Source organism: Mobula hypostoma, chromosome 17 (genome assembly GCF_963921235.1).
Source record: "Mobula hypostoma chromosome 17, sMobHyp1.1, whole genome shotgun sequence".
Classification (NCBI taxonomy): Eukaryota; Metazoa; Chordata; class Chondrichthyes; order Myliobatiformes; family Myliobatidae; genus Mobula; species Mobula hypostoma.
In genome coordinates, this window is record NC_086113.1 from 1939933 (window position 1) to 1959999 (window position 20067).

Here is a 20067-nt window from a genome sequence, read left to right on the forward strand (position 1 = left end):
CTAGAATGGATTTGCTCCTGCAACAGGTCAAAACTGTTCTGAGTCCAGTGAGATAATTCCTCATCCACTGAGATACCTGGAATCACGGCAGAGTTCAGACTTACCAGGACTTTCGCACACAACTGCATCATTTCTAAGTTCCAGTCACGAGTTCCCAATTTTCTCAAGCTTTGATTTTTCTTTTTGAGGTTTTAAGCCAGCGAGTAACAAACCATTGAATTGATATCAAGTTATCAATAGAGTGGTGCCACAGCAACCACCCTGCACTCAACATCAGCAAGACCAAGGAACTGATTGTGGACTTCAGGACAGGGTAGTTGAGGGAACATACATCAGTCCTCATCGAGGGATCAGTAATGGAAAGGGTGAGTACTTTCAACTTCCTGGGTGTCAACATCAGTGAGGCCCCATATCTCAAAGGATGTGTTGTCATTGGAGAAAGCTTAGAAGAGGCTCACAAAGATGATTCCAGCAATGAGGAGCATTTGGCAGCTTTGGACCTGTACTCACTGGAATTTAGAAGAATACGTAAGGATCTCATTTAAAGCTACTGAATGTTGAAAGGACTAGATAATGTCAATGTGGAAATGATGTTTCCCATCATGGGGGTATCCAGAACTAGAGGGCACAGCCTCAAGACTGAGGGATGATCATTTAGAACAGAGATAAAGAGGAATTTTTTTTAGCCAGAGCGTAGTGAATCTGTTGAATGCGGTGGAGGATAAGTCCATGGGTATATATAAGGTAGATGTTGATCATATGGTGAGAAGGCAGGTGTATGGAGTTGAGCAGGATCTGGAATCAGCCATAATTGGTGGAATGGTGGAGCAGACTCGTTGGGCTGAATGCTTACAGTACAGAAACAGACCCTTCAGCCCATCTAGTCCATTCCAAACTATTATCCTACCTAATTCCATCAACATGTGCTTGGACCAAAGCTCTCCATACCCCCATGTTCTATGTTAAAAAGAACATAAATAAATGAATTATTGCTTTCTGAATATAGTCCCATTTCAATGCCATTTGCCTGATCTGTGAAAAGCATTAAAAATTAAGGCTAAAATAATTACTTTGAGAAAGTTGTCTACCAAGAATAGCCTCAGCACTGAGTTCATGTTCAGAAGCAGAGATAGAGCCTGCAATATGATCCAAGTCATCCATAAAGATTACAGAAGGTTGTCTCCACGCTGCCTCAGTGAAAACGTCTTCCCATTTCTTACGGATATTTTCAGCCCTTTTACCTGGACATAAAACAAAGGTTTCTGATTACACTTAAGTCAATTCTCATTTTCAGCATTTTAAGATACAGTTGGATTTGCTTTTCAATTTCTGTAAGTGCAGATTTGTTAAAACCATTTGCTAGAAAGACATACTTTTTAAAAATGAGACAACGTAAACCTCAAGGGGATCAATTTATTTTAAATCAGAATCAATCTGAAACAAACACACAAGTCTAAAAGCCATATTGATGTGTGCAACTAAATTCAGTTATAACGGGGCGGACAAAAGAAATCAGACATGTACAACAACTTCAAAGATCAATGTAAGTTCATTATCAAAGAACATATATGTTAACATCTAAGACCCTGAGATTCATTTTCTTGCAGGCATTTTCAGGAAAAAATGAAAACAATAAAAACAATGAAAAACCACACATAAAGACTGACAAACAACCAATGAGCGAGAAGACAAACTGCAAATAAAATATTAATACTGAGAACATGAGCTGTAAAGAGTCTTTGAAAGCGAGTCCGTAGGTCGCAGAATCAGTTTAAAGTGGTGGTGAAGAAGTTATCCATATTGGTTCAGGAGCCTGATGGTTGTAGGGGAATAACTATTCCTAAACCTGGCCATGCTCTCTTCTCACTATTGCCATCAGGCAGGAGATACAAGAGCCTCAGATCCCACACCACCAGATTCAGGAACAGTTATTACCCTCAACAATCAGGCTCCTGAACCAATGTGGATAACTGCATTCACCTCAACACCGAACTGATTTCACAACTAGTGGACGCACTCTTAAGAACTCTACAACTTATGTTCTCAGTATTATTTATTTCTCTTCTTTTGCACATTGGTTGTGTGTAGTTTTTCACTGATTCTATAATATTTCCATTGTCCTACTGTGAATGCCTGCAAGAAAATGAATCTCATATGGTGACATATGTGTTCTTTGAACTTTGAATGTAGACAACATCCACTGCCTTTCCACCATCACCTTTCTTGATAACCTTCTTGAAAAACTGTACAAGTGGTTAGACACAACTACCATGCACAATGCATGTTGACCGACCCTAATAAGACTCCATCTATCCAAGTACTTTAAATTGGGTCCCTTGGAATTTCCAGGCTGGCATCTTTATCTGACTGGTTCAATTACTGAAGCTGTATTCAAAACTTCCACGTATTGGTTTAGAGCAGCGTTTTCCAACCTGGGTCCACGGACCCCTTGGTTAATGGGAAAGCTCATTTGCATGCAAAAGGTTGGCAGCCCCTGATCACATTTAAGCTGTATAAATCAAACAACCAGGAGTAAGACTGTTAGTCTCAGTAGCAAGTAACCATACTGACCCTGAACTTTGATCTCGTCCACATCTAATCTACTGCGTGGTAAACGTTCATCTGCTATCAGACGTAACTATCAGAAACTCAAAGGCAAACCAGGATTGAACAAATTATGTTGGTCCTGACATGCAAATCTCAAGTGAATAACGAAGGCATGCCTGAGATACTGACTCTCACCTTGCAAAGCTTTACAGTCGATAATTTCCACATGGGCTTCCAGCTTCTCTGCTGCCTCTCTACACAGAGCCTTTGCCAAAGTGGTTTTCCCACTACCCTAGATAAAAGTAAGTTTCCAAATTATTGATGAGTGACCGAATAATTCTTTCAAAGCCGTTTATTTACAGATTAACCAAAAAAGGTATAGCAGCAACTGCTTCCTGATTAATGTTTTTTGAAGATATTTTGTTTGACTAACTATTCATAAAAAAAATCTTTCTAAAGCTCAGAGCAACACACACATAATGCCCGAGGAACTCAGCAGGTCAGGCAGATCTATGGAGGGGAATAAACAGTTGACATTCTGGACTGCGATGAAGTTTCAATCCTAATTAAGGGTCTCTGCCTGAAATGTTGACTGTTTCTTCTGCTTAAAAACAAGAGATTTTGCAGATGCTGGAAATTCAGAGCAACACAGAACATGCTTCCTATATGAAACACCAGCCCCAATCTCTACACTAAGCCCATTGATAAGCGCACAGTCTTTTGATGGTCCAGACATTTTAAATCCTGCTTCAGTAAACTTCCTGCCCCCAGGTGAATAACTCTCCATTTTGTTGGAGCTTGTCCATAGTTTTCAAATCGAACTGCTTCTGACACTGGCTCAAGGGTCACTCTTTGTGGCAGTTGCGAGGCAGAAGGTAAGAACATACACATAAGAAATAGAAGCAGCAGTAGTCATCTGGCCCATTGAGCCTGCCCCGCCACTCAATAAGATCATGGCTAATCTGGCCATAGACTTATCTCCACATACCTCCCTTTTTCCTCATAACCCTTAATTCTCCTACTACGTAAAACTCTATCCAATCTTGTAAGTCAGAATGCCCGGCACACTGGAAACTCTGGGCTTCAGACTGCATGATTATTTTGTTATATGACTATAAGACACAGGAGCAGAATTAGGCCATTTAGCCACTATTTAATCAAAGCTGATTTATTCCCTCTCAACTCCATTTCCCTGCTTTCTCCCTGATGCAATGACTAATCAAGAACCTATCCACCTCCACTTTAAGTTTACCCAATGACTTGACCTCCATAGCTGTCCATGGCAATGAATTCCACAGATTCTCCGCTCTCTGGCTGGATGCTGTGGATTGTTTGCCTGGGATTCCATGAGGATGATTTCCAATGTTATTTCAATTAAGTATTCTGTACTGTCTGATTTTTTTAATATATGCTTCATTCAGTTTCTGATTAAAACTGATCTGTAATGCCAGAGGCCAGGGGTGCTTTTGGTTAAACATCTGACCTTATCCAGGATCTCTCACTGGGGTTTCTGCTCACTGGCTAAACGTGAATGAGCTTTTGGGTTTCAGTCTGAAACATAAACTGCTTATGCTCCTCCTTTGATGCTGTCTGACCTGTTGAGTTCCTCCCTGTTCTGTTAGGTTTATGATTTATGGTCAGACTTCAAAGATCAACTAGCGAGATGCAGAAAAAAAAGTTAAAATTCTGTGCATCTACTCCTGAAGGCTATAAACTGTTCTTCGGTGGCCAACTTCTGTTCCTCCTTCTTAAACTAATCATTTCCTATTTCTTTTCCTCCATCCAGTTCCCTCCACCATCTCCTCTGTCTTTCCTCTACATCTCCTCCTTTATTCTTAAATTAAATAAATACTTTTCTTGCTTTTCAGTTCTTAAAATTTTGAAATTCGGTAGCAGAGCAGTTAGTGTAATGCTTTAGGACTTCAATTCCCACTGCTGCTTGAACGTTCTCACCAAATGAAATCACATTGTAACCTACTGAATATTGAAAGACCTAGACAGAATGGAGCTGGAGAGGATGTTTCTTATGGTGGGGGAGTCTAGGACCAGAGGGCACAGCCTCAGAATAAAAGGTTGTCCATTTATAATGGAGATGGGGGATTTCTTGAGCCAGAGAGTGGATGATCTGTGGAATGCATTGCCATAGAAACCTGTGGAGGCCAAGTCACTGGGTATATTTAAAGCAGGGGCGGATAGCTTCTCGAGTAACTAGGGCATCAAAGGCTACGGGGAAAAGGCAAGAAACTGAGGTTGAGAGGGATAATAAATCAGTAATAATGGACAGGCGGATCAAAATCGATGGGTCAAATGGCCTAATCTTATTCCTATTTCTTATGGTCTTGCTACTCCAGCATATTCTCAGCCATTGCAATTGTAACACTAAAATGTTAACATATTTGCAGTAAATCAGTGTAAGAGATTATCATTGTGAGATTGTCAATGTGTATGCTATATAAAAAAATGCAGTCTATCACCTTTACTCCTGTGAGTAAAAGAGCTCCACTTCGGAGACCTTGTGCAGTCGAGGCAATTTCCCGTGACAGAGGGTGGCCTAAGAGACTGAGAGAGATGTGCTCAAAGGCTGAGACAGCAAGTTCATGAACAGCACTGCAAAACAGAGTTTATTTTACATATTATATATAATGCATAGATGTGATTTAGAAACAAATGGCCTACAAGTAGGCACAAAGAATTCAATTAGATAATTCCTAGTTCAACATTTTCAATTTGACAAAAATGCTCACTACAAAAAATGCACCTTTTAAAAACTTTGAAAACAAAATACATGCAATTAAGAATCCTGAGGCAGCCTTCCACAGTTGGGACACCTTCACACAGAGAAATCTTTCTACTAAACAGATAAGCAGAGGAGATTTACCAAAATGCTGTCTCGTTTAGAGAAAATGTCTTAGGAGGACAGGTTGAGTGAGCCAGGGCTTTTCTCTTTGAAGTGAAGGAGGATGACAGGTGACTTGACAGAGGTGTACAGGTACAAGATGATAAGAGGCATACAGTGGTGCTAGAAAATTTGTGAACCCTGTAGAATTTCCTCTATTTCTGCATAAATATGACCTAAAAGGTGATCAGATCTTCACGCAAGTCCTAAAACTACATAAAGAGAACCCAATTAAATAATTAACACAAAAAATACTACACTTGTTCAGTTATTTATTGAGAAAAATGATCCAATATTATGTGTATTTGTTGGAAGAAGTATGTGAACCTTTGCTTTCAGTAACTGGTGTGACCTCCTTGTACAGCAATAATTTCAACCAAGTGTATCTGCTAACCGTTGATCAGTCCTGCGTATCGGCTTGGAGGAAGTTCAGGCCATTCCTCCTTACAACACTGCTTCAGCTCTGGGATGTTGGTGGGCTTCCCTGCAAGAACTACTTGCTTTAGGTCCTTCCTCAATACTTCCATAGGATTAAGGTCAGGTCTCCACTCAGCCATTCCAAAACACAGATTTTCTTCTTTTTAAACATTCCTTTGTTGATTTACTCTTGTCTTTTGGATCATTATCTTGGTGCATCATTCAACTTCTATTCAGCTTCAGGTGATGGACTGCTACCCTGACATTCTCCTGTAAAATGTCCCGATATAATTTTGAATTCATTGTTCCCTAAACGATTGCAAGCTGTCCAAGCCCTGAGGTAGCAAAACAACCCCAAACCACGATACTCTTTCCATCATGCTTCACAGTTGGGATGAGGTTTTGGTGTTGGCTTGTAATGCCCTTTTTTCTCCAAACCTAGCAATGTACATTTCTGCTAAAAAGTTCAACTTTTGTCTCATCTGTCCACAGAACATTGTCCCAGAAGAGTTGTAGAACAGCGGTCCCCAACCACCGGGCCAGGAGGAAACAATACGATTTGGCGATATGGGTCAGCTGCACCTTTCCTCATTCCCTGTCACGCCCACTGTTGAACTTGAATGCATGCGAGGTCATTAACCGTGCGTCATCCATGTTAGTGCGGGAAGGAGATCAACTCCTCGAGCTTGTAAATGACAGCAGGCTGAAAAGTATGTTTGACATAACATCTCTGCCAGCATTCTGGATCAAAGTCAAGGCTAAATATCCGGAGATAGCCACGAAAGCACTGAAAACATTGCTTCCATTTCCAACATATCTCTGCAATGAATGCAATGAAAACTAAACTGCGGAATAGACTGGACACAAGGAACCCCCTTCAAGTATCGCTGTCTCCCATCACCCTTCGATGGCACTGTCTTGTTGCAGGGAACAAGTATTCAGCCCAGGGCTCCCACTGATTCAGCGATATTGGTGTGTTGCAATGATTTTATATGTTCATACGGGGAAAATATGTGCTGTGTGTTTAATATCCAAATTTTACTTAAAATGTTATGATGCTATTGACCTATAAGTGACTTATTTAACCATATAACAATTACAGCATGGAAAAAGGCCATCTCTGCCCTTCTAGTCCATGCTGAACGCTACTTTCACCTAGTCCCACCGACCTGCACTCAGCTCATAACCCTCCACTCCTTTCCTGTCCATTTACCTATCCAATTTTTCTTTAAATGATAATATCGAACCTGCCTCTACCACTTCTATTGGAAGTTCGTTTAACACTTACTTCAAGCTCCCCTGTCCTCCCCTGATAATTGACTTATCACTATATTCATGCGAGGAAAATATGCGCTGTGTGCTTAACATTAAATTTGTTAGATAAACCCGTTTAGAAATGAAATTGAGTGTATTAGCCACTTATCACCTATATTCCGGTCGTGATTAACACCCCCCCCCCCGAACAGAATCGCCAAAAAAGATTTGTAGGAAAAAGATCGGCAGGTACACGCATCCGCAATGTCCCGTGCAAGGCTTTATGGTCATGGTAGTCTTTCTCGGGGTAAACGCAACGTATTTGACTGCTACTGTCGTCTGTTGGCAACCATACCCGCCCCCCCCCCCCAAGGTCGGCCAGTCCGCAAGAATATTGTCAATAATAACCGGTTCGTGGTGCAAAAAAAAGGTTGGGGACCCCTCTTGTAGAACATCCAGGTGGTCTTTTGCAAATTTGAGACATGCAGCAATTTTCTTTGTGGAGAACAGTGGTTTCCTCCACGGTGTACTTCCATGAACACCTTTCTTGTTCAGTGTTTTTCTTATAGTGGGCACGTGAACAGAGACCTTAGCAAGTTCTAGAGATTTCTGCAGGACTTTTGCTGATACCCTTGGGTTCTTTTTCACCTCCTTCAGCTTTACACATTGTGCCCTCGGTGTGATCTTTGCAGTACGCCCACTCCTAGGAACAGTAGCAACAATACCGAATTTCCTCCATTTGTAGATAATTTCTTTAACTGTGGACTGATAAACACTCAGGTCTTTAGAAGTGCTTTTGTAGCCTCTTCCAGCTTGATGCATCTCGACAATTCTTCTTCTAAGTTCTTCTGAAAGTTGTTTTGATTATGGTGCACATAAACAGATCTTTTTTGAGAAGAGCAGGCTCTGTCAGTAACCTGACCTCGTGTGCCTCTTTTTTTTAAAACAGGGCAGGGCACCACTGCAGCCTACACCACCAATCTCATCTCATCGATTGGAACACCTGACTTCCAATAGCTTTTGTAGAAGGCGTTAACCAAGGTTCACATACTTTTCCAACATATACATGTAATATTGGATCATTTTTCTCAAAAAATAAATGAACAAGTATAATGTTCTTGTGTTATTTATTTAATTGGGTTCTCTTTATCTAGCTGAAGAACTTAAATGAAGATCTGATCACATTTTAGGTCATATATATGCAGAAACAGAGAAAATTCTACAAGGTTCACAAACTTTCTAGCACCACTGTAGATAGAGTGGACAGCCAAAGACTCTTACCCAGGGCAGAAATGGCTAATAAAAAGGGACATAATTTTCAGGTGAATGAAGGAAAGAAGAGTGGGAATGTTTGAGGTAGGATTTTTTTTTAAAAACACGAAGAATGGTAGGTGTGTGGAATGCCTAGCCAGGAGTGGTGGTAGAGGCAAATATATTAGGGACATTTAAGAGACTCTCAGAATAGATGCATGGATGATACAAAAATGGAGGTTATGTAGGAGGAAAGAGTTAGATTGATCTTAGAGCAAGTTAAAAGCTCAGCAGAACATCATGGTAACATGCTGTAAAGCTTAGTGGTTGGAAAGGTGTTGGCATCTATTGTTAAGGATGTGGTTTTGGGGTACTTGGAGGCAATGATAAAATAGACCATTGTCAGCAAGGGAAAATTATGCCTGACAAATCTGTTAGGCTTCTTTGAAGAAATAACAAGTTGGATAGATAAAGGAGAATTGGTCAATGCTGGGTACTTGGATTTTCAGAAGGCCTTTGACAAAGTACCACACATGAGGCTACTTAACAAGCTATGAGCCCGTGGTATTACAGGAAAGATTCTAGCATGGATAAAGCAGTGGCTGATTGGCAGGAGGCAAAGAGTGAGAATAAAGGGAGTCTTCTCTAGTTTGCTACTGGTGACTAGTGGTATTCCACAGGTTTCTGTGTTGAGACCAATTTTTTTTTTTACGTTTTATGGCAATAATTTGGATGATGGAATTGATGATTTGTTGCAAAGATTGCAGATAATACAAGGATAGGTGGAGGGCAGATAATTTTGAGGAAATAGAGTAGATACAGAAGGACTTAAACAGATTAAGAGAATGGGCAAAGAAGTGGCAGATGGAGTGCAGTGCCGGGAAGTGTATGCTCATGCACTTGGCAGAAAAACTGAAAGGGTTGACTGCTTTCTAAATGGAGAGAAAAAACAAAAATCTGAGGTGCAAAGGGATTTGGGAGTCCTTGTGCAGGATTCCCTAAAGGTTAATTTGCAGGTCGCAATCTGGTGAGGAAGACAAATGCGACGTTAGGATTCATTTCAAGAGGACGAGAATATAAAAGTAAAACTTCATAAAGCACTAGGATGGCCTTATCTGGGAGTACTGTGAGCAGTTTAGGGCCCCTTGTCTTACAAAGGATGCGCTGAAACTGGAGAGGGTTCAAAGGAGGTTCATGAAAGTGATTCCAGAATTGAACGGTTTGACAAATGAAGACCGTTTGATGGCTCTGGGCCTGTATAATTCACTGGAATTTAGACAAGTGAGGGTGACCTAATTGAAACCTACCTAATGGTGAAAGGCCTTGATAGAGTGGATGTGGAAAAGATATTTCCTATGTTGGGAGAGTCTAAGACCATAGGACACAACCTCAAAATAAAGGGGAGTCCTTTTAGAATGGAGATGAGGAGAAATTTCTTTAGCCAGAGAGTGGTGAATCTGTGGAATTTGTTGCCAATGGCAGTTGTGGAGGCCAAGTTTTTAAATGTATATGTAAGGCAGAGGTTGATAGATTCTTGATTGGTCAGGGCGTGAAGGGATACAGGGAGAAGGTAGGAGATTGGGGCTGAGAGGAAAATTGAATCAGCCATGATGAAATGGCAGAGTAGACTCGATGGGCCAAATGGCCTAATTCTGCTCCTATATCTAATAGTCTTGTATTGTATGTTCAACAGATATTCACATCAAGCCATGATTAACAGTCATACTGCAGATGAGTTATCCAACACAACAGAAAGCTTCCCAGAGAAACAGAAGAAAAAAAATCTTCCAAAGTGACGAGAAAAGAGTATTAATAAATAACCCTGAATATATCCTGATGATTATTTGGCAAGTTTAAAGCTCTATTGGTTGGTCAAGCAGGAAGTGGGTTTGCTAATGATCATTCACTAAAATTATTTTTGGTGAGAGATTTGGTATGCCTCCAAAGACTAGCAAATTACTACAGAAATACCATGGACAGCATTCAAACTGGTTGCATCACTGTCTGGTGTGGAGGGAATGCTACACAGGATCGGAAAAAACTGCAGAGTTATAAATTCAGTCAGCTCTATCGTGGGCACTAGCCTCCACAGCATCAAGAACATCTTCAATAGGCGATCCCTCAAGGTGCACCATCTATCATTAAGGGCCCCCATCACACAGGACATGCTGTCTTCTCAAGGTGATGGTACAGGAGCCTGAAGACACAAATTCAACGCTTTAGCAACAGCTACTTCCCCTCCGCTATCAGATGGACAATGAACCCATGTAACTACCTACCTCACTATGTTTTCTTTTTTTTTGCTTTAATTTTGCACTACTTATTTATTTTTAGGCTTGTTTTTGTAATTTATAGCTTTAAAAAATTTATCATTATGCATTGCAATGTACTACTGCCGCATGACAACAAATCTCACAACACATTGCCAGTGATATTAAACCCAATTCTGATTCTGAAAAATATAAAATCATACCCAAGGTTCAAACCCACACAAAATGCTGGAGGACTTCAGTGGGTCATGCAGTATTTATTGAGAGGAGTCAACAGTTGACGTTTCAGGCCAGTATTGTATTTTAGACAGGGTCAGGGAGTATTATAATGGACGTTGGAGATGCCAGAAATGGAAGTGTTGAGAAGGTGTGGCAATGCCTTGGAACACGGATAGGAAAGGAACAGAACTTGTGTAGAACCACCAAATTGGTTTCTCAGTCCAGGACCACCAAGGTTGATGGTGTGAGAACATATGGTCACCGAGGTGATTGAAAAACTCAGATTGCAGGAAAAGAGCTGGGGAGGATTGAGAGGTCAAAGTTCAAAGTAAATTTATCATTAAAGTACATATATGTCACCATATACTACCTCAAGAATAATTTTCTTGTGGGCATTCACAGTAAATATTAAAAAAACAACAGAATTGATGGAAAACTACACACAAAGATGAACAAAAACAAACGTACACAAGATGAACTCAGAGTTTAGGATGATGGCGCCTAACAGCAACTCCTTTGTTTGCATCTTCGGACACAACTCTACCTCTATCTTTAATATCTCTTTCTTTCCCCTCTTCAGGGTTCTTTTGGAGGACATGAGCTACAACGAAAGATTGAATAGGTTAGGATTTTATTCTAGAATTTAGGAGATTAAGAGGAGATTTGATAGAAGTATACAAAATTATAAGGTGTATAGATATGAGTAAATGCAAACAGGCTTTTTCCACTGATCTTGGGTGGGACTACAACCAGACGTTATGGGTTAAAGGGGAAAAGTAAAATGTTTAAGGGGAACATGAGGGGAAACTTCTTCACTCGGCGAGTCATGAGAGTGTTGAATGATCTGCCAGTACCAGTGGTGTATGCGAGCTTGATTTGAATGTTTAAGCGAAATTTGGGTAAGTATATGGACAGGAAGGGTATGGAGGGCTATGATCCCGGTGCAGGTCGTTGGGAGTAGGCAGTTGAAATGGCTCGGCACAGACTAGATGGGCCAAAAGGTCTGTTTCCGCGTTTTACTTTTCTATGACTCTATAAACACAAGGTTTGGCAAATGCTTTCCTGCCAGCAAAGTAAAAGGCAAGACATAATTCATTTTAAAAGTGCTGACACCAAATGTAATTAATGTACAAGTGCTCAGAACGAAAATATACCTTTCTTGCCAATGTAATACTATTGTGTTCTAGAGCATGTTGTGACTTAGGAACTGACATACCGATTGTGTTTTTAATGCTTAGGACATAAAACGCAGAAATTTACAGCACATTACAGGCCCTTTGGCCCACAACGCTGTACCGACCATATAACCTACTCTAGAAACTGTCTAGAATTTCCCTAGTGCATAACCCTCTATTTTTTTAAGCTCCGTGTACCTACCTAAGAGGCTCTTAAAAGACTATTGTATCTGCAAAGAATACTTAGAATGTTTTTAAGTGTTGGAGAAGTCTGCAGCAAAGAGACGCAGATATGAAGTTGCATTTACACAATTTGTCTTCTTTTGCACATTGTGTGTAGTTTTTCAGTTTCTATTGCACTCCTTTGTTCTACTGTGAATGCCTGCAAGAAAATGAATCTCAGGGTAGTATATGGTGACATATACAGTCAGCACTTTGATGATAAATTCACTTTGAACTAACTGCAGGATATATTCATAGGTCCTAACTAGTAAGCTTGTAAGTCAAACAGAGGCAGAAAGGCATGACACAAAGACTGGAAACTGTGAATAAATTATGCAAATAGGCCACTACTGAAAATAACATTGAAGCCATTAGTTACAAATTAAAAGGAGGCTTTCCTATCCTCGTGCTGATGTCCCTTGGCACCGCAGTGGTTTAGATGTGGAAAAATATTGCAAATGAAAACTGAATAAAATTCTTACCCCAAGCAACTGAATTTGTAAAATGGAAGCACCTGGTCAATATCATCAACGGTCCTGACTTGAGTGGAGTCCTTCACTGGAGGCTGCAGGATCACCTTTTCAGAAAGCAGCACAGTTCATCATAAACACAAGAGATTCTGAAGATGCTGGAGATCTTCAGCAAGACACACAACAAAAGTTAATCATTGTATTAAAATATCAAGATATAAATGACAGCTTACCTTAAGGAATAATGCAGCTACACTGAATTTTTTGTCACATTTTCATTAGTGTACAATAAAGGCTTACAAAATTATATGTCCATTACAAACACAGCTGCAAATGATTTGGCAAGATTATATTTTTGTAACAATAAACTAATCCAAATAATTCATCCATCATTCAAGCAGGAATTTACTTGTACAGCAAAAATATCTTAAAGTGCAGAGGAGGAGAAATTATATTGAACAAGAATTGATTCTAGTCCACAAAGATAATTAAAGCATGAAAGTGATGAAAAGTGTGGTTGCTGAGGAACTATGGAGAAATGTGTGAATCATCTTCGTGGGTATTCATCAGATAGAAAGTAAACAGCAATGCATTTACGTTGACGGGGAACCATTTCTTCTTCAATACCCTCTACATACTGGCAGCAGTGTGATACACTTTCAACACTCAGGAGGATTACAAGTAAGAGGCACAAAGCTATCTAAAGTACACTGGATCTTGTGCAATTGCATCCCGGATTTCCTCAGTAGCAGACTCCAGTCAGTTCAGATTGGCAACAACATTTCCTCCACAATTCCCATCAGCACAGCAGCACCACAAGGAAATGTGTATAACCCCTCTGGCTGTACTCGCTTTGCACCTATGACTGGGTGCCTAAGCACAGCTCCAACACCATAGACACGTTTGCTGATGACACCACTGTTGTCAGTCAAAGGGGGTGATGAATCAGAATACAGGAAGGAGACTGAAAAGTTGGCTGAGGGGCGTAATAACGACAACCTCTCGCTCAATAAGACCTAGGAACTGATTGTAGACTTGAGGAGAGGAAACCACAGGTCCATGAGCCAGTAATCATCAGAGGATCAGAACTGAAGAGGGTCAGTAATTTTAAATTCCTGGGTGTCAGTATCTCAGAGGACCAGTCCTGGACCCATCATATAAATATCCCTGTGAAGAAAGCACAACAGCGACTCTACTTCCTCGGAGATTCCACGTCATCAAAAACCCTGGCAAACATCTATAGATGTGCGGTGGAAAGTGTGCTGACTGGCTGCATTACGGCCTGACATGGGAACACCAAAGCCTTTGAATGGAAAATCCTGCAAAAGGTAGTGAATTCAGCCCAGTACATCAAGGGTAAAGCCCTCCCAACTAATGTGCACATCTACATGAAACACTGCCATAGAAAAGCAGCATCCATCATCAAAGATCCTCACCACCCAGGCCATGCTCTGTTCTCACTGCTGCCATCGGATAGAAGGTACAAGAGCCTCAGGACTCACACCACCAGGTTGAAGAACAGTTACTACCCCTCAGCCAACAGGCTTTTGAACCAAAGGAGATAAGTACACTCATTCTATTTCTGGAGCTCCCACAACCGATGGTCTCACTTTAAGGACTCTTTATCTTGTTAGTTCATGCACTTCGTACTTGTTATTTGTTGTTATTTATTTATATTTGCATTTGCACAGTTTGTTATTCAGTTTACAGTTACTGTTATATAAATTTGCTAAGTATGCCCGCAGAAAAAGAATCTCAGGATTGTGTCTGGTGACATCTATGTACAGTACTCTGTTAATAAATTTTACATTGAACTTTTGGGTCTATACCCATTCTAAACTATACAATTACTGACAGGGGTTTGACCTACATTATTTTGAATTGCACTAAGTCTTATAAGTATAAATACCTCAAATTAAAGATAAAGATTAGCTTTATTTGTCAGATGTGCACTGAAACATACAGTGAAATGCGTCATTTGCATCAAATTAAATCAGTCAGAATTGTGCTAGGAAGCCCTCAGGTGTCGCCAAGCTTCAAGTGGCAACACAGCATGCTTATAATTTACTGACCCTAACCTGCAGGTTTTTGTAGTGTGGGAAGAAACTGGAGCACTACGAAGAGAAGTTTACAGGAGATGTATAACCAGAGGGTGTCGAATATTTACCTTTATATCAACTTTGGCAATTACACTGGGATACAATAAAAAGCATTCATTCTCTTCAGTTTTTGACTTGCCTACAACTTGTTCGACATACAGCATAAATTCAGTCTCACCTGCAACACAAAGTGATAGAATAATCTTATTGTTTTTACACTTAAAATTACCACCAACTTGACTCCAAACATACCTAAATCTTTCCACAAAGATAAAGGAGACATAGATGGTTGTCTTGCATCTTCTTGGCAGGCAATGAACAAGATGAAAAAGTAATTTATCCATCGACCCCACCCCCACTCTTCCCCTTCCTATCACCTCCCTCAATGCACCTTCTGTTTCCCTCTCCTCTCCCATCAGGTTCCCTCTTCTCCAGCCCTTTACCTTTCTCACCCACCTTGCTTCACCTATCACCTACTAGCTACCCTCCTTCCCCTCCCCCACCCACCATCTTCCTCTGCTGTCTTCTCCCTTCCTGACCAGTCTTGAGGAAGGGACTTGACTAGAAATGTCAACTGTTTATTCATGTCTATAGATACTGAGTTCCTCCAGCATTTTGTGTGTGTTGTTAGAAATTTATAAATTAGTTCAGGGTTTTGTTATTAATAATTTTTGTTGTATTATATTTGGCACTTCAGCTGAAAAAAAGTCTGAACTTGATCACAAAAACACACAAGAAAAAAAAAGTCAGTCATTCAAAGTTAAAAATGAGAATTCTGCTGTACAAAATGGCATTGAAAATGCGTTAGCACATCAAGATTCCATGATTGACATTATTAAGGGTGGCCTAAAGATAACGGGCCAGTGGCCCTTGGTGGTGGGGGGGGGGAGGCTTTGATTTCCAAAGGAAGACACATCATTCTGATACCAATAATACCTTAATTAACTCCAGCTTAAAATAATCTCAGATAAATGCAGTGTCATCATAATCACAATACACTGTCTACATCTGCTATGTATTAAACATTATTTAATTCAAATCAATAGAGGTAAAAATTTGGACATTGTGTAATAGTAAGTGCTATAACATGAAATTAATTTAATGTTAATACAGGTGCACGTTCCTCTATCCGAAATCCTGAAATCCAAAAAGCTCCGAAAACCAAAGCTTTTTTTCGCCAGCAGCTGACGTCACTCAGATGTGACGTGGCAGCACTAGCAGAGGCCGCCAGACGTCAGTTGTGACTCAGCGCTTGTACTGGTTACACGTGCATTTGCTGTTCGCTGATATTTCGTGTTCACTGTTGACTTTGTGTTTAATTTCACTATGAAAATGTCAAAAAGAGCTGCAGTTACCCCTATGGGTAACAATGAGAAAAAGAGAAGGAAGCATCTATCATTATCAATAACGCAGAAAGTGGAGTTATTGCAGAAGCTTGATCGTGGTGTGTCTGTGCAGCATCTTACTGAAGAAAATAGTGTCGGAACTACCACTGTATATGATTTAAATAAACAGAAAGACAAGTTACTGAAGTTTTATAGTGACAGTGACAGTGATATTCTACATTTATTCCAGTAAGTCATTTACCATGTCTTTGATTCGGTTCGTTTGAAGCTGTATGTTTTTATGTTCTATTGAATGTTTTTGTTGGAAATAAAATTTCTTCTTATCATTATTCCCTAAACAATACAGTATAACATTTACATAGTATTTACATTGTATTGAGTATTCTAAGTAATCTAGAGATGATTTTAAGTATACAGGAGGATGTGCGTAGGTTTGGTGCGCCGCTGGGTCCTAAACTCCACTGCACTGAGACAGGTTAAATAAAAGACTTGAGCATACGTCTTTTTTGGTATTGGGGGGAGGTCTGAAATCCAAAAGAATCTGAATTCCGAAATGCAACTGGCCCCAAGGATTTCGGATAAGGGATTGTGGACCTGTAATAGTCTTCAGCATTCAAATGAATTTGTTCAGATGAATTTTATTTCGTACATTTGTATGATGCAAGATTAATGTAATTATTTTTACAGAGGGAGTTTAATATTAAAGATATATATATCTTGGCAGTGTCATTAAACCCAATTCTGAATCGACAGCAAAATAAATAAATCTTCTAGCATCCCAGTTTAAGTTAATGCCAACACTCATTACTTACGTCCAGCAACCTCTATTTCCACAAGATTTGATAACGCTGCAAAAAATGGGAAATTGTCAGAGCTCACGTTACTGAGCCATGAAACAAAGGAGGATTTAACATCATCATCTTTCATCTCCTCTGGCTGAAAAAGAGAGAAATAAATTAATTTCCTAAAATTCAGACTTCTGAAGTATATTGGAATACTTATTTAGAAGCCAAATATGTAGTCAGTAAAATATGACTATGACTAAATATTTCAATTTATTTTGTATAATTCTGTTGTCTATAATAATTTAGTATCATTTCAACTTCACTGAAAGTATTTCAGAAATCATGCAGTTCAAGTAGAAAGATTAACCATGAATATTCATCTCAGTTACAAACTGTTACATATTTACATATTTTAACTACATTAATTAAAGTCCAGAAGTTGGCCATTTTCTTTCTAATTAGATCTCCTTTCTCGATCCTGAAGATTGCTCAACACAATACAATTTTACGTAGTCTCATATAAACTTACCTGAAAGCTTTCACAATTTTCAAAGAACATTTTGAACACAATAAAATGCCATCTTAATGAATAAATTGAATTTCAGACAAGTGACCATGAAATTAAAATCATAACCCAACTTCTGGGGTTCCCAACATTTTTTATGCCATGGAGCAATACCATTAAGCAAAGGTCCATGGACTGCAGGTTGGGAACCCCTGAATTAAATGACATAAACCATGGTGAAACTGGCTTCATCTGTAGTTTTTTTAAAATATAATTTGATCTATTAGGGATTAAAATGGAGGTTACAATTACAGTTGTAATGATGATTTGTTGCATTAAACTGACCTAACTTTCCTCCAAAATAAAAAAAATCACTTAAAACAACTGATCTGTAAACTTCTCAGCAGTAATTCTATGAGGAGTGGTTTGATGGTCCTGGGTCTGTACTTGCTGGAGTTTGAAAAAATGTGCGGAATCTCATTCAAATTCATCAAATATTGAAAGCCCAAAATAGAGTGGATGTGGACAGGATGCTTCCTATAGTGGGGGAGTCTAGGACCAGAGGGCACAGCCTCAGAATAGAGGACGTTCCTTTACAACAGAGATGAGGAGGAATTCCTGTAACCGGAGGGTGGTGAATCCATGGAATTTATTGCCACAGAGGGCTATGGAGGCCAAGTCATTGGGTACATTTAATGTGGAGGCTGATAGGTTTTGATTAGTCAGGGCATGACTAAGGTTGCATGAAGAAGGCAGGATAATAAACCAGCTATAATGAACGACAGAGAGTCTGATGGGCCGAATGGACGAGTACTGTTTCTACGTCTAGCGGTCTTATTCAGTGCAGTAATCACTGGCTAAAGAACAGAGTGAGCAGGATTTTGACAGTGGCTACTTTTCTGATCTCTTGTTTGGAGAAGAAAATGATTCAATTTCTGAGGGGAAATTTAAATACCACTATTTCTGATACCATCACTCACCAGCCTTTGCATTGGCTGCAACCGAATACTGGTAGGAAGAAGAGGATGTAATTTTAATGAAGTTATCCTAACAGCAGCAGATGCCTCCACTTTCAACTTCTTCCTCAATCCATCTGGAATCTAATAAAAGAAAACTGATATTAAGTAATATATTGAAGCACATCATTATAGTTGGTTTTACTTTTGTTATATAAACACTTTAAGGCCAATAGCTTTACCAGCTTAGAATGTCCTGAGGGGCTTTTACAAGGTGCATTTTACACAAGTAATACACAGTCAAATTCATCTTTGATATCTACACTGCCTGGTCGCGCTTTTTTTTTCGGTAGGGGAATGGAACCTGGTGAGGTCTTCTGCTGCTGTAGCCCATACACCTCAAGATTCAATGTGTTGTGTAATCAAAGATGTTCCTCTGCACACCACTGTCATAACACGTGGTTATTTGAGTTACTGTCACCTTCCTGTCAGCTTGAACCAGTCTGGCCATTCTCCTCTGACCTCTCTCATTAACAAAGTGTTTTTGCCCACAGAACTGCCACTCACTTGATGTTTTTTTTTACACCATTTTCTGTAAACGCTAGAGACTGCTGTGTGTAAAAATCCCAGGAGATCAGCAGTTTCTGAGATACTCAAACCACCCCAACGGGCACCAACAATCATTCCACAGTCAAAGTCACTTAGATCACATTTCTTCTCTATTCTGACATTTGGTCTGAACAACAACTGAAGCTCTTGACCATGTCTGCATGCTTTTATGCTTTGAGTTGCTCGCCACATGATTAGCTGATCAGATAATCGAGAAGATGTTCAGGTGTACCTAATGGCATGTAATATCTGAGGAGCATAGATATCATTTTAAATGGTTACCATTACAGGTGGCAAAGAATTGCAGCTGTATCTGATATTTAATCTCACTAAATTAGATTTTTTCTGGGCCATATCAAAAAGATCAACACTACCCTGGGGAAATAAAATAATGGCATGGTAGCATAGCAGTCAGCACATCACTTAATGCAACACATTAACACACTGTATGTTTTGATGCAATCAAAAGACATCCTGGTTAGGGTTGGTAAGTTGTGGGCTTCTATGTTGGTGCCAGAAGCACGTCAACACTTGCAGGCTGCTCCCAATACATCCTCACTGATTAGATTTGACGCAAACAATGCATTTCTCTCACAAACAAGAGAAAATCTGCAGATGCTGCAAATCCGAGCAACACACACAAAATGCTGGAGGAACTCAGCAGGCTAGGCAGCACCTATTGAAGAGTACAGTCCTGCCAAAGGGTTTCAGCAGCCCAAAACGCCACTACACTCTATTCCATAGATGCTGCCTGGCCTGCTGAGCTCCACAAGACCATAAGATCTGGGAGCAGAAGTAGGCCATTTGGCCCATCAAGCCTGCTCCACCATTCAATCATGGGCTGATCCAATTCTTCCAGTCATCCCCACTCCCCTGCTTTCACCTCATACCCTTTGATGCCCTGGCTGATCAAGAACCTATCTACAAATACCTTAAATACACCCAATGATCTAGCTTCCACAGCCGCTCATGGCAACAAATTCCAGCATTTTGTATGTGTTGCAATACATTTCACTGCATGTTTTGATCTACATGTCACAAATAAA

General features: G+C 39.9%; 1 protein-coding gene across 2 annotated transcripts in view; it reads right to left on the reverse strand.

Moving 5' to 3' along the window:
• The window catches only part of pex1 (peroxisomal biogenesis factor 1), a 91590-nt gene that overhangs the window by 51284 nt on the left and 20239 nt on the right, over positions 1 to 20067 (reverse strand). For both annotated transcript variants that reach the window (XM_063069423.1, XM_063069422.1), the window contains exons 6-12: positions 18437 to 18556; positions 16979 to 17102; positions 14889 to 14998; positions 12734 to 12828; positions 5022 to 5154; positions 2743 to 2839; positions 1071 to 1241 (exon numbers count right to left, since the gene is read on the reverse strand). In XM_063069423.1, the coding sequence (XP_062925493.1) occupies positions 1071 to 1241; positions 2743 to 2839; positions 5022 to 5154; positions 12734 to 12828; positions 14889 to 14998; positions 16979 to 17102; positions 18437 to 18556 (850 nt within the window). The remainder of the gene's footprint in view (positions 1 to 1070; positions 1242 to 2742; positions 2840 to 5021; positions 5155 to 12733; positions 12829 to 14888; positions 14999 to 16978; positions 17103 to 18436; positions 18557 to 20067) is intronic.